Below are 13946 nucleotides of genomic sequence, written 5' to 3'. Positions count from 1 at the left end.
TATCTTACATCCCGGTCCTTATCTTTGAACTGTCGCCCCAATTCCACCCAATAGGCAGTACCGGTTACTATTGCCCACCGTGGCTTCTCTCTCCCATGGCTCACCGGCTCTCCCGTCGTCATCATTGCGGTGCCTGAATGGATGCCTCCGATGATGCCACGTATCTGACAAAGAATGCTTGAGATAACAGACCAATCCACCGGGCACTTGAATGAGATCATGTAATCGAGGTGGCATTGGCCATTGACACGTAAGAAGCTCGGACCATAAGACAAACAAATTTAGCGCTTTTACCCCCCGGTCTGGCAATCCCCCATCGGATCCTCCCCCGGCATCGTACCCGCTGCGCCTGTCAGAATTGTTCAGTCTAGCCCCGGGAGACTCGGTTTGCGTCATGGACGGCAGATTGTGGTCTGTCAGATCCCGTTGTCAGGTCCCGATCGCCTCTACACTCCTGACTTCCCCATACATGGTTCATTCTTCGGACCTCCTCATCTAAAGGGGCACTATTGGCAAATAGCGGATCCGTGAGGATTGCGGAGACCTATTAAACCAATCCATCCGGCATACAATAGGAGACAGTCCGTGATTGTTCAAGTCCCTGGTTGCTGCACCGAGAGAGGCCTTGCCCCCTGTTCTTGCTCACTTCAGCCACGGCACAATGGACGCTCTATCGGAAATCAGCGGTTCTTCTATGGCAATCGCGTCCGCCCTCTCCGTGGCGGCGGGGGCCTACCTCAATGCAAAGTGGTCTATTTCTACAGATCTTTCGGCCATTCGTCAAGATCGCTCCTTTGGACAACGTTTGGGTCAGCGCATCGCCCAATTAGGCGACACAGCTACAGTATACAAGATGCTGGAGCGGTTAGTTGACGTGGATGGCCAGGGGTCTTCGGAGGCGCTCTGGTTTGAACACAAGACCTGGACGTACTCTCAGTTAAAGGATCGTGCGTACAACCCCTCTCTCCTCGACGCCGGTCAAATGCAAAGTGAAATCCGTATTTGCTGACGTTGTGCAGTTGTGGATCGCTTTGCTGCTCTTCTCCATGAAAGAGGGATCAAGTCCGGGGATTTTGTCGGTGTCTTCACCACCAATTCCCCAGAGATGGTGGTGACCATATACGCACTCTCCAAGCTCGGAGCTGTTGCTGCACTCATTAATACAAATCTGCGCGGTATGGAGGACGCCCTCTGGCTTAAACGTCTGGCAGTATGGACTAACATCGGATCGAACAGATGACACTTTCATTCACTGTCTCAAGGTGTCGGGCTCTATATTTATCATCTCGACTCCTGATTTGTCACAATTCGTGTCTAGTGATCTGCCCCATATCACAATGAACATATCCTCTTTCCATGGCGTTTCCACGGGCACGACAGAACTTGTGACGGATGCAGACCTACAACGGTTTTCACCTGTCGGGCTGGCCGCTGCGAAGAGATCACCCGGCGATCTAAACGTGTTGATCTACACGTCCGGCACGACAGGCAAGCCTAAAGCATGCGCGATTCGCAACATGCAAGCCATCGTGACCTCCAACCCCCTGACCGTCGACATCAACAATCGCTCGAAATACTACCCCCTTCGCACCTACTCATCGCTCCCTCTCTTCCACGGCACCGCTTATTTCACCGGCATCTGCTACGCCGTCGGCAACGCCGGCACATTATGTCTACGCCGCAAATTCTCGGCATCCCAGTTCTGGAAAGATGTCCACGACTCCAGAGCCACGCGCATCCTCTACATCGGCGAACTCTGCCGCTACCTCCTGTCCACGCCGCCCTCACCCTACGATAAAGACCACTCCTGCATCGTCGCGAATGGAAACGGACTCCGCGAAGAAATCTGGGACCGCTTCCGCCAACGCTTCGGAGTCCCCGAGATCCGCGAATTCTACCGCTCCACCGAGGGGGTCGCCAAATTCGACAATTTCGGCGAAGGCGCCTGGGGCGTGGGGAAGATCGGCTTCGCGGGGCCCCTCCGCCGCCTCCTCGACGACGACGTGTTCATCGTCAAATACGACACCGACACCGAAATGCCGTACCGCGACCCGACGACGGGGTTCTGTGTTTGCGCCTCCCTCGGCGAAGAAGGCGAGGCCATCGGCCGCGTGCGCAATCGCCGTCTTCTCACCGAGTACCTTCACAACGAGGACGCCACCGAGAAGAAGCTGCTACGCGACGTGTTCAAGAAAGGCGACATCTTCCAGCGCACGGGCGACCTCGTCGTCCAGGATCAGTCGGGGTGGATCAAGTTCCAGGACCGTGTGGGGGATACTTTCCGCTGGAAGGGGGAGAATGTCAGCGCGGGCGAGGTCAGAGACCATATCTGTCGGATTCCGACGGTTCATGACGCCGTTGTGTATGGTGTGAAGCTGAATGGGTATGTCCTTACTTCCTACTTTGAAAATACCCCCTTCTGGACACCCTGATCTGATCTTGATTTCGTCCAGATATGACGGCCAAGCCGGTGCAGCGGGCATCACTCTGGAAGAAGCATCTTCGGAGAACGGATTCATGACGAATCTCTACCGCGAGCTCAAGAAGAAGGGCGTTCCATCGTACGCGCTCCCTCGGCTTATTCGTCTTACCGAGAAGTGAGTTCCCTGCGCTCTTTACTCTACCATACTCTTTCTACCAGGCAGGAACCCCTCTTTACTGATACTGGCCAATTCAGAGTCGCCACCGGCGTCACCTTCAAACAAGCCAAAGGCGACCTCGCGAAGAAAGGATGGGACCCTAGTGCGGACTGGAAGGGCGATAAACTATACTGGTTGAATGGGTCCAGATACGAGAAACTAGATGCGCCGAGTTGGTCGTCGATAGAAACGGGGCAGGCTAAGTTATGATTGATAGATTTGGCTGGTTCGGATCGGGTTGGGTTGCTGTTTGATAGGCATGATTCCTTGCATATATGTGCTGCTAGATATAAGATATAAATACTAGACTAGGTAGACTTAGGATATGATTCCCAGCTGAAGCTACAACTCTTCTTACGAGAGCAATTCGATCCCGCCTGCTTATTCACATCACGGCCTACAATACCCAAATCATGTACTTCGATGTCATCAGTAGACAATCCGAAACGAAAAACAAATGAGCCTTCCGAATAGTGTGAATCACTCCGCCTGCAACGCTCTCTCCTTCTGATCCCGCAGAAACTGCTCCTGCTCCTTCCGACTCTTTTCCAGATCCAACCAGATCACCAAGACGGCAAAGCTCGCCACACTCAACCCAAACAGGAAGTAGAAGGGCGTCGAGTTATTCCTCGACGGTGACGCATCGATGATAGCGCTGGAGACCAGCGGTCCGATAAACGAGGACGTCTTACCAATGATGCTGAACAAGCTAAAGAAGAGGAAGTCGTGGCCACGAGGCGTGACCTCGGAGATCATGACCTGGGAGTAGCTGTACCAGGGACAGACGAAGAGGCCGTAAAAGACTTGGTAGAGCTTGTGAAACGAGTTAGTCGCTGTAATGGGCTGAAGAGAGAGGAAGTCTAGGAGAGACTTACCTAGAACTCTTAGACGTTGTGGAACCCGAATCGTTGGGTCTAGATGCCGATCATGCCCCAGCCGTCGAGGAGGATGATTGCCATGGCGATGATGTTGAACATGGTTTTTGTGCTCAGCTTGAACCGCTTCTGGCAGTACCAGAAGGAGTATATACCGACAGCCTGGAGGAATTCTTGGTTATTGTGATGCTAGGGAGAGGGAGAAAGGGAGGGATTCTGAGGTATAAGACTTGCCTGAGCGGCTATCCCGACGATGAGTAAATATGTCAAGTTCAAGGTATTATAAGATGACACGCTATTTTGCAAGGTCGATATCACAGTCACCGTTGTATTGAGAGAGTCACCGAGGAGGAAGTATCCTTTAGTAGTGTTAGATCCTAGGCTTTTGAAACCGGCGGAGTGTTCAACGTCTCACCTAGGAGATACAGCAAGCTTTGCTTCAGCTTCCACACCTGCATAAGAGCATGGCGGAGTTGCTTCAAGCCCGCTATTACAATGTTCTCGTCCCCTGGATCCTGTCCCGGTCGGCGTTTCTCGAGAAAGAACCACGGCAGAGACACCAGAAGCCATACTCCCGTGGCAAATGCAATCAACACGCTCAGCCCCCAATTATTATTCTGCTCGTTGTCATCCACGCGCAAGCCGAACATGATTCCAACGATGATCGCGAGGATGAATATCTCTGCGACCGACTGGATGTAGAATGATACGTTGGCCAACCGACTGCGCTCTAGACTGTCGGCATAGTCGTACTCTTCGCGCGAGATGTGACCAGCAACATATTCCTCGGATTTGGCATACATCTCCGGAGTATTGCGCGCCAAACCCGGGAACGCCGCCATCCAGAAGGTCAGAGTCGTCTGATAGGCGATCAACCCGACAATATACAGCCCAACCCCGATGTGCCATTTATCTGCCGTGTGGACGCCCAGCCAGCCAAAGCCAATCCCGTAGGCAATTATCGACAGGCCAATGAGGATGTTGGGTCGCCATTTCCCGAAATCAGCGAAACTACCGATGACGAGGAAGACGACGACTTGGATTGCGAATGATATGCCGTTGCTGAGGAGAACTATGCTGTTGATGGAGCGTTGCCGACCGGCGAAAAGAAGGGTTTCCTCGTCCCCGGCAGCCTGATAGAGGAGGTTTTGGAAAGCAGTCGGGCCGAAGTCTGGAGGAAACTGTTGTTAATTATATACTATTTTCATACGCAGCATCTCCCAGACAGAAACGCCATCTTACTAAACAACGAGAGCCCATTGTTCCCAATGTAGTAGCTGAATGACGGTGTTTAGTAGGCATCCAGGCGATTCAGTGATTGACCCACGCATAATAGGCCCAGATCTCCCATCGCGTGGTGCGATACGCCGAGTCGAAATGATCGGGAGGGATTCGTTGCTCGACGTCCTTGTGCGGCGTGACTTCTGTTATTTGCCCCGGAGGCTTTACACCCTCGGAGCCCTCTGGAGACATGCTGGATTCTCGAGACATCGCCGATCGACCTGAATCTCGAAAGTCTGCAAATCCAGACGTCGATGCAATCGTGGCGACACAAGACTACAACCCTACAGTGGGAGGAGGGCCAGCAGATAATTAACCCCGCGCACAATGACCTGAGAGGCTAACCGCATAGCGAGGTCGGATAATAAGATAACGGCGGGGGCAATATGCGACTAGTTGAGCGAAGCTGCACGCAATAGGCTGGATTCAATCTGGTGTCCAACCAAGCTCGTCGATCGTGATGCTGACGCGATTACCGGCGTTGCAATTCGTCGGAGCGGCAGACGAAAACAGCCATGCAGTCCGCGTTGGGATTTGGGACCCGTCGCTGGAGGTTTTAACTGGTAGATTTTTTTTTTTTCTTTTTTCTTCTTTTTTTCTTTGGCCTTTGGTGATATAAGTATACATTCATTGATTGGGTTGAGGTTTATTTCAACGCAAATTTTTGGGTTGCCCTTTCCACATCGTCAAAAAGTTTAGAAAGGGCCACTAGAAAACTCCAGCCCATGCTATGCCTAAGCGCCTTATCTCTGAAAGATCGAAAGATATCAAACAAGAACGGAAGTCGAGACGAAAAGAAAAATCCGGGAGAAAAATAACAGCGAAAGAAGAAATAGGGAACAGGATCATATGGTGAGATTAGGCTTCTCCATCCGAGGCGGTGTCTTTCGACTTGCTCTTCTTCTTCTTCTTCTTCTCTTTCTTCTCGGATCCCTCTGCGGCCTCGGCCTCGGCCTCTGACTCGCGCTTGCGCTTTTTCTTCTCTTTCTTCTCCTTTTTCTTCTCGGCGGCCTCGAGCTCCTCGGGTGGCACGAACGCCTTCTCCCGCTCCTTCATCTTCGCCTCGCGCTTCTCGCGCTGCTTCTCCATGACTTCCTCCTTCTGCTTGCGGTCCTTGGCCTCCTTGGACAGGAAGTACTCGCCCGACTCGATCTGCAGGTCCACCTTGCTCTTCTCGGGCGCCGGAGGGAATGGAGTGTACACCTTCTTGGTCTTGTCGGTGACCTTGAACGGCATGTGACGCTTGGAGAGGGTGCGCTTCTTGAAGTTGGGCAAGAATCGGTCCCAGGATTCGTTGGCCAGCGTAGGGTCCTTGGCCAACTCGCGCTTAATCATAAGCTCCTTGATGTGGTAGATCGGATGGACGTTGGCCATGCAGTCATTCACAACCTTGCGAACCTCCTTCAATCCCTTGAAGGGACCCATTGCCGCGACGGTGTTTCCCTGCACCAGAATGTAGGTGCTGGTCAGAAGCTCCAGAGCCTTCAGAGTAGAACCTTGGGGGCCGAGGATACGCTGACGGCGCTTGACGAATCGCTCCTTGCTGCGCACTTGATTTCGGATCTTGATGACATCGCATGCCATGTCATCTTCGAGGATTTTGAGGGCCTAGTGATTGAGGGGAAAGTGTTAGCGAGAGGGTCTTTTTTTTTTCTTCCGCAGAATTCAATGATTCCAAATCGGGGTAGTCAAGTAGACTCACCTGCTGCACGGGCACACTTCGGGACAGCAACTTGATCAGATCGCGGGCTTTCAGGATGGAAGCCGGATCAAAAGTTTTCCTCGTCGTCTTAACGGTCATACTACCCTCCACCAAATCCAGCGTGCAAGCGATTCCATGTTTTTCCAAAGCTCTCGTGATGACAGGCCATGCCTCCTTCAGATACACTTCTCGATACTTGGGAAAGAGAGTCGCGAAAGAAGACTCCTCAGCGAAGTTGCCGGCGACGTTATCATCAGGCTTGAACGGCTCGATCTGATAAACCGGTTAGCGACAGTATTGTTTTCTTTGCGACTCGTATGGTACATACAGCCCATTTGTCGATATCATCCGTATCCCACGGCTTCTCCCTCTTGTATGTGGACGGCATGGTGATTGATGGTCTGGTGGAGATGCGATGTTTGCGCAAGTCCGAACGGGCGGCAACTTTTTTTCTTTTCTTTGAGCGGCCGGACACTTACTGCTTCGGGCAGTGTTGATGCCCGTTTTACCAGGCATAAGTAAGGCAACAATAAGGCATCAACACGCTCGCACGCCGGAAGCGCCCAAGCGCCAGATCGATGGGAACGTTGAAGCAGAAGAAGAACCCCATGGCACAATTGGCTCTCTTATCTTATTCTCTGTATTTCCACTGCAGTAATGGGGATTCCGTTCATTCCTAGGCGCGGAATCATAGCCCAATGGGTGTATTTGCCTACGTACAGAAAGGAACCTGGGGCTCTGTTTGGCATTATATGATGGATCACATCCTTGTACTATTCTAGGTAAGCCTGGTTCCTGCTAGCTAACTAGTCGTCATGCTCTCTGCCAACCTCCGACGTCTCGAATTCCGGCCTTGTTCGGTCAATCGGTCAAGCTTGTTCAAAACACAAAGGAGCTTCAGGGAGACGAAGAAGATCAAAGAGTCTAGACCCTTGCTAAGGCCTGAAACCGCTGTTGATGTGGGAAATGAACCGTGACCCTGGAGCAGCTTGTCGCCTGTATTCTCCCCCTAGCAGGGGTTTGGCGAGGCCAGCGGCTCACTAGACCCACTGTATATCATGGGTGTTTCTCCATTCGCACGGCCCTAACGTAGATGATGGCGCAACCCAAGGAAATTAGGGGGATCGATTGGGGTCAATCGGGGTCAATTGGAGTCGATTGGTCCCCATGGTAGCATGCAAATTAACCAACACTTGGTGGACGGAGGTCGATCTATCGCATTTCGACCCAAGGCTTCGTAGAAAGCCCCAGCCTCATGACCAATTGGACGGTCATCCGTCGTGTCGAGATAGGCATCGATGGCTGCTGCTGTGAAAGACACCGGTTAAGAGAATCTGTGATAAGTTACGGAGGCACCGGCTGCTGTGTAGCTCCTGTACAGACGTGGGATGAAGGTTGTTGGTGGGAGTTTGACCGGGAGATGGGGAATTTCGAGTCAGTGATGTCCCGTGAGTTTGGGTCCGTCCCGAGAAACGGTTCCCTTCTTGCTGCCCCTTCGCCCTCTTTTCTTTCCTCCTCTCACTCGCCCTTTCCCTTCCGTCTTCCCCTCCTGGCTTTGGGCATCGACTTCAGCGGATTAATTCCATGCATCGCGAAGCCCTCCCCGCTTGATGGTCTTCTTCTTCTGGACTTGGCAAGTTAGCAGAACAGTCTGCGAATTAGATGTCCTGCTTCAGAATCACTTCAGTTTCCCGACGTTTTGAATGCCACCAGACTTTCACAGTGCCCCTCCGTACCTTCGCTTGTCCTTAGAACCGGTGCCTTGACAGCTTGAACCGACGTTCAACCGCGAGTTTGCAAATGTCCGTGTTAACTATAATCGAAAGATGATCCATGCATTAGCGCGACTCCACGTGTTACCGATCTAAACGGTTTCGACTGCCCTGCCTTCCATTCCTTCGTGCATTTGGGACACCGGTATGCGAGCAGTTTCAGGAACACAACAATGATCCGCAGGCTTGTGGGATTGCTAGAATGAGGACAAATAGGCTTGGACGAGGTCTTTGTGCCCGATTAGTCCGCGAAGAAGGAAAGCCTCGCTCGCAGTGTCCATTGTGGTCCGGTCTGTCACACCGTCACCGGGAAATCCCATGATGCAGCTCTGCGGGAGCCATGGAAACTGGGGACCAGGATGATCTCTTTGCAACTGATGATAACTTAGCTGGGTTCAAGATGCTTAAGCTTCCACATCCGGTATCTAAGCTGAAAATAGGAAACATCATGGCCCAACTGGCTTAGTCAAATAATATCTCGTCTAGGATCGAAAAGTCGAAGGAAACGCCCGCACTTCAACCCTTTCACACGCTTCAAAGTTCCTCAGCGGGCCTTTCGTCCGATGCAAACATACCTAGGACAATCAGTATATGATAGAAATTGTTGCGGTTGGGTGGCTCACAATGGAAAGTACGCCTTCAGACCAGCAGTGTCTGCTTCTTGCCGTGCCCGTCCTATCAAATCCTCAAATTGGTCTAGAGGCATATTCAGCTTCTGAGTAAAGGGGTAGAGTGCCATGGTTGAAAGCAATTTTTGGATATTTCCACGGTTCATCTCGCCGATACCCTGCATTCGTGGATCTGGTCGGTTGTCATTGGGTTGTTCATCATGAAATTTGACATCTAGCACGGAATCTTACCGTTCGACCATGCGCATAAAGGAAGTGGGATCATCCTCGCATCAACCTCCTGCAGCCCCTCTGCAGCCAGAAGAGTTCTCAGCCGTGTACCCACGCGAAGGTCTTTGGTCTCTTCGAGAGAGCCCATGAGCTGAGAGCTCCACTGCCTTAGCGCATTCCGCTCTGTGATGGAGCCGTTGTCGGATTGGACATTGAAGTATATTTCAATCAACTGTACCCAGCCTCCCGGTTTAAGGACTCTGCACGAGTCTGAGGTCAGTTCACCATGACGAGGCACGATCCCGATCGAACACTAGACCTTTTCATATCACGAATATAGGAGGGCCACCGGTCTTTGTTGATTCCTGTCGCCAGCATTCTCGATTGGACAAGATCGAAATGGTTAGAAGGGAAGGTAAACGGACGGTTCAGGTCATCGACCTACGTGTTGATCAGTTAGCGAGGTCATCCTAGGATCGTTACTACCGTATCCCTAGCTCATGACAATATCACGAACAGCGAAGTGTGCTAGAAGCCAGAAGGTCCGCTCATTGGGAACAGATGTGGCTGTCACACCAAGAATGAACTTGTGAAAAAGAATCCAACTGACCTGTAACCACAGATTGTCCGGGATATCGTCTGAGTTGTTATGAGGGAATATATCCAGACCGATGACCTGTTGAATTGTGCCGATGAGCAAATGTGCGTCTTTTCATGTCACTGCTGCCGGGGTTTTTACATCGCAGTCCGGGTGCTGCTCAGCAATCTCAATAGCCCATGACCCGGTGCCGTAACCACAATCAAGGATTTGTCGAGGCTGAGGGATCGGCGGAAAAATCAAACGGTTATCAAAAACGCGGTTGAAAATCCGGTGTTGGAGATCGAGGCGTTCCGCTTCGTCCTGGTGGACACACAGTCATCAGTTAGGGGTCAGCAGTGCCACCCATCTGAACTTACTTCATCCACCGGCTGAAAGGATATCTGGTGCTCAACGGAGTATTTCTGATACTCACGCCGGTGGATGGTCACGGTCTCGAGATATATGTCGTCCAATTCTTCCGTTTGTGAATCAGGGCTCCTTGACGATCAAAGAAAATCAGTAACCAGTCTCTACAGTTTGCCCATGGTGAAATGTCAGGCTCGGTACGTCATTTTCGTTATGAGCTGGGCGCTCGTCTCCCCCAAAGGCTATTTCGGTATGAATCAAGAACAACGTTCAGGGGGCACCGAGGGGTCTCATCGCCAAGTGCCTCTTTATACCGTTGGCAGTGGATGGGGGGTCATAGGTATTGTGGGCACGGGATTGGGTTTCTTCGAAGCGATCGATCGATGCGGCACAGGAAAATTCGGCGACGGTAAAAGTACCACCGGGCACGAGCAGGGTGCGAATACAATGCCCTCCATAGAAGACTGGAATAATTTCTATGCGGGACTCAGCATCCGGACTAAAATGTGCGGACGGTAGGAAAACCCGCTCAGCCCAGGGACCAGGCGTTTGTCTGGCTTCTGAAAGAACAGGGCAAATCATTGGCAGAAAAAAAAAGCCCTGAAACACCCCTCCAGAAAACCAAAGAGCATCACGAATATCGGACCCCGAGCCAGGGTCATCTGCTTTTTGCACTACGCTGCGTCTCGTGGGCCACTAGGCGACAGTCACCTTCATTGATCGAAAAGAAATACGCGTCCACCTCGTTGATTTCCTATGATTACATCGAAGCCCGTTTGCAGGGGAGGAGGGGTCACTGTGTGGTGCCTTTCGGAGGGGCCCCCCGATACCGACGGATTTCGACATAGGACTAGACTTTCCCAGGGGGATTAGATCTCACCCGATAAGTCTTTGAGGACGAGACGGCGTCCCACGACGGACGGTTCTCTTTTCTTCCCCTCCGTCTTTCCCGCGCGGTCTGTGTCGGCTCCTTGGATGCCAAACGTGTGCTTGTTGGCTGGCTCTCTTTTGGGTGGACCGAGAGGTAAGGATTTGGTGTTAGCACTAGACTCAGCTCGTGTGTACAGAGATTTCTGGATCCCTGCGTCTTACAAACCAAGCCCGAGGATTGCAGCGACCCCCAAGTCCACCGAGGCCCCAGGCTTATGCATGATCGCGCTGCATTGAATCCAGGATGCGCCAGCCTCTAGTTGAAATTAAGGTTGGCCTGCGCTGAGGGAATGGTACTTTTGAACGGGCAATCACCGACGAGCGAAGGGACCAGCGAACGGGGAAGCAAAGGCTTACGGAGTTGGGCGTTGACACCAAATCCAATCCCTCGTCAAGAGGCGCAAAAGTCTATCCCAACCCAGGAATCGGTCGAAGTTAGAGTCAAGTTGTTCCCCGCTGTCATACAGGGTAGGGTGCCTTGTGCAACCCCTGTTGCCTGGTGCCTCCAGGACTCGGAATGACATATCGTCAGTCTATCCTAGCCTGGGCCCACGTCGTCATTCTACTGAGAATACAAGCAATCATCGGCTTATTGCTCATTGAAAGAACGACCCCTCAAAAAGCTGCAAGTCAATGACGGCATTGGGAAATGAATGGGGTGGGGGTCGCTGACGGACGGTGGCTTGGAGACAGGATACTACAAGGTAAGAAGGGGATCATCAGGGCAATACGGAGTATATCGGCCTGGCTAACTTTTTAGTGACTCCTTCAAAATTGCGACGTGCTTGGTCCCGAATTTTTCACCTCGAGTTTTTATTTCTGCTTTTATTTTATTTTATTTTAAATTTTATTTTATTTATTTATTTATTTATTTATTTTTTCATTTCTCTCCTGCTTGTTAGCTGGTGTCCACCAACCCCCTTCTCACCGCTCCTTTCATTGCCATTCATCGCTCTAGGCTAAAAGCCCCTGGAATGGGTCATGGTCCTAATCAAGGATAGCAGGCGCGTTCGGTATATGACTGTTATTAGCGACTGACCAATAACCTCAAAGCATGGAGCCAGTCTCATTTGGTCAAGGCAAGATGCGCGAGTGATGTTCGGGAAGCCTGAACGATCGTGGAGCCTTGGATGGAGACCGATTTTTGAGCGAGCGGATCCCATCAACCACTCGACGTCATCAGGCCGGCGAACGGTCGCGACAAAAGGAAGACGGTAGGCGCAGGTTACCACAGCGAGCCAAGCGGAAAGGGATGAGGAGCGGACCATCTTATGTGCCTCGCCGCATTTATCCAATCCCCCTCGAGAGTGGAGATACATCCTTGTTTCGCATCCATTGCGCTAAGAGGGTAAGCGGCATTTTCGCGGCTACATGCCCTCGAGCATCGCGGATGCATGCCGGACAGGGAATTCATGCATGTCAACCACGGCCAGACGCCAGGCTCATCATCCAGGCTACCGGGTCTCAGGTTGAAAGCAGAGCATGGACTCGCAGCGAACCCAGAGCCATGGTTCACCTTCGGCAAGGTAGACTTGACGCCGGAGACTACGGCGGTTAGGCCCGCTAGTGTGGCTGTAGCCTGAATCCACCTGCAGCAAACACGAGGTGCGCTTGACGATGTCGAGCATTTTCTCACGCCGTCAGCGGTGGGAGATTCTTCATTTACGTCATCGCTACAATGGGCTTTCCTATTAACAGCGTTTGATTCGTCGAGGGGAGATCATATTCCTACCACACAGACTCGCAGGTCTGCTCCATGATTTGTCGTCGTTTCGTCTCTACGTTATCTCATTCGCATCCATCACCGTGTCCAGGTTCACCGTAGGTCCTCCGACCCAGTCATATATTTCACACTGGCCTTGACAACCTCCATGACAAAAGCCACCTCAACCTCGGTGCGAGGTGCATAAATCAGAACATACTCAGAAGGTAGCTCAAGAACGCGGCCCGTAATAGCCTTGGGAACTGTGGCTCCAGACAGCGAATGACGCTGACCCCAGCCAGCATCAAAGACCTTCTTGCCTGATGAGACAGGGGGGTCAGTTGCGGTGGTCTACGACAGCAGATACATAAGAAGCAAACTTACAGTCTGCGGGTGCCAGAGTCACATGCACAGACCCATCCTTCAAACGGTGAATGTGAGCGATCTCGCGCCTGGTCTTCTGCGCCGGAAAAGTACTCGCAAGCCCATCAGCGACGAAGATTGCATCTGCGTGGAGTTCCAGCACCGAAGGTGCCAGTTTCACGGCATGCGGGTTCCGAGTCGCGAAAGATTCGAATTCTTCAACGAGTTTCTAATCATTTTGCAGGAGTACGTCAGCTCAATGTTTTCTTCTCCCCACCCTCTACAAGACAAAGGGCCTGAGGTAATACCTTCTGCATTTCCTTTGACCCAAACTCATCCAACTGCCTCTGCGGCACGATATGCGGTCCAACTGTGGGCCTCCCGCCCTCCCTGTGGCCCAATTCCTCCTCTATTGGCAGATAACTCGTGCTTTCCCCCTCCTTGATTTTCTGCGTATAGATATCCGTCGAGAACATCTCTCGTTTAAAGGGGCGCATCGCCACGCGCACGCCAAACCACCCGATTACATTGTGTGGGCTGCCACCAGGGCCATAGGACATGTAAGTTCGGTAGTCGCGATAGGCCAGGACGATGAGAGTGGCTGAGAGGGCGGACAGGAGAATTTTCGGGGCGGATGTAGTTGTTAAATTGGGGCTGGAGGAGAGAGAAGGAAGGCGGGAGGAGATTGACGAGAGGTATTGAGAAAGGGAGGACATCCTGGAAGCATCAAAATGTATACGAGGAAGAAGGTAAGTGTGTAGAAATACGTGGGAAGGTAAATTCGTAAGAGAATCATCAAAGTAAGCAGGACCGGGACGGGCGGACCTTTAAATAGAAATCGTACGGGCACCGGAAGTCTGGAGCACGAACATACTTCAACCAACATCGGAGACGCGG

At 52.0% G+C, this 13946-nt stretch overlaps 5 protein-coding genes across 5 annotated transcripts; 1 reads left to right on the top strand and 4 right to left on the bottom strand.

The window, feature by feature from the left end:
* Positions 1 to 661: 661 nt before the first annotated feature.
* On the top strand, positions 662 to 2953 carry P170DRAFT_410367 (putative bifunctional fatty acid transporter/acyl-CoA synthetase (FAT1); the record flags this gene model as incomplete). Its single annotated transcript, XM_024846845.1, has 5 exons — positions 662 to 947; positions 1020 to 1175; positions 1237 to 2383; positions 2454 to 2597; positions 2678 to 2953. The coding sequence occupies 5 exons, from the start codon at positions 662 to 664 to the stop codon at positions 2847 to 2849; spliced, it is 1905 nt and encodes a 634-aa protein (XP_024703254.1). The 3' UTR covers positions 2850 to 2953.
* A 166-nt stretch (positions 2954 to 3119) lies between these two features.
* Positions 3120 to 4987, bottom strand: P170DRAFT_447778 (MFS transporter; the record flags this gene model as incomplete). The annotated part of the gene is made up of 6 exons (XM_024850914.1): positions 3120 to 3452; positions 3674 to 3676; positions 3749 to 3873; positions 3930 to 4685; positions 4757 to 4791; positions 4842 to 4987. 6 exons carry the CDS (start codon positions 4985 to 4987, stop codon positions 3120 to 3122), a joined length of 1398 nt encoding a protein of 465 aa, XP_024703253.1.
* A 371-nt stretch (positions 4988 to 5358) lies between these two features.
* On the bottom strand, positions 5359 to 6912 carry P170DRAFT_456630 (KRR1 small subunit processome component). The gene is made up of 3 exons (XM_024851638.1): positions 6826 to 6912; positions 6498 to 6770; positions 5359 to 6403 (listed from the first exon to the last, which is right to left on the bottom strand). The coding sequence occupies exons 1-3, from the start codon at positions 6883 to 6885 to the stop codon at positions 5654 to 5656; spliced, it is 1083 nt and encodes a 360-aa protein (XP_024703252.1). The 5' UTR covers positions 6886 to 6912; the 3' UTR covers positions 5359 to 5653.
* Positions 6913 to 8813: 1901 nt separating this feature from the next.
* P170DRAFT_476602 (uncharacterized protein) lies at positions 8814 to 10260 on the bottom strand (the record flags this gene model as incomplete). The annotated part of the gene is made up of 8 exons (XM_024853369.1): positions 8814 to 8844; positions 8893 to 9070; positions 9130 to 9368; positions 9458 to 9549; positions 9626 to 9784; positions 9848 to 10009; positions 10066 to 10186; positions 10256 to 10260. 8 exons carry the CDS (start codon positions 10258 to 10260, stop codon positions 8814 to 8816), a joined length of 987 nt encoding a protein of 328 aa, XP_024703251.1.
* A 2540-nt stretch (positions 10261 to 12800) lies between these two features.
* On the bottom strand, positions 12801 to 13765 carry P170DRAFT_476601 (uncharacterized protein; the record flags this gene model as incomplete). Its single annotated transcript, XM_024853368.1, has 3 exons — positions 12801 to 13006; positions 13071 to 13278; positions 13358 to 13765. The coding sequence occupies 3 exons, from the start codon at positions 13763 to 13765 to the stop codon at positions 12801 to 12803; spliced, it is 822 nt and encodes a 273-aa protein (XP_024703250.1).
* Between the last annotated feature and the right edge of the window lie 181 nt (positions 13766 to 13946).

The sequence above is a fragment of the Aspergillus steynii genome (assembly GCF_002849105.1).
Source record: "Aspergillus steynii IBT 23096 chromosome Unknown P170scaffold_5, whole genome shotgun sequence".
Classification (NCBI taxonomy): domain Eukaryota; kingdom Fungi; phylum Ascomycota; class Eurotiomycetes; order Eurotiales; family Aspergillaceae; genus Aspergillus; species Aspergillus steynii.
The sequence above is the reverse complement of the archived record's forward strand: the minus strand, read 5'-3'. Positions and strand labels throughout refer to the sequence as shown.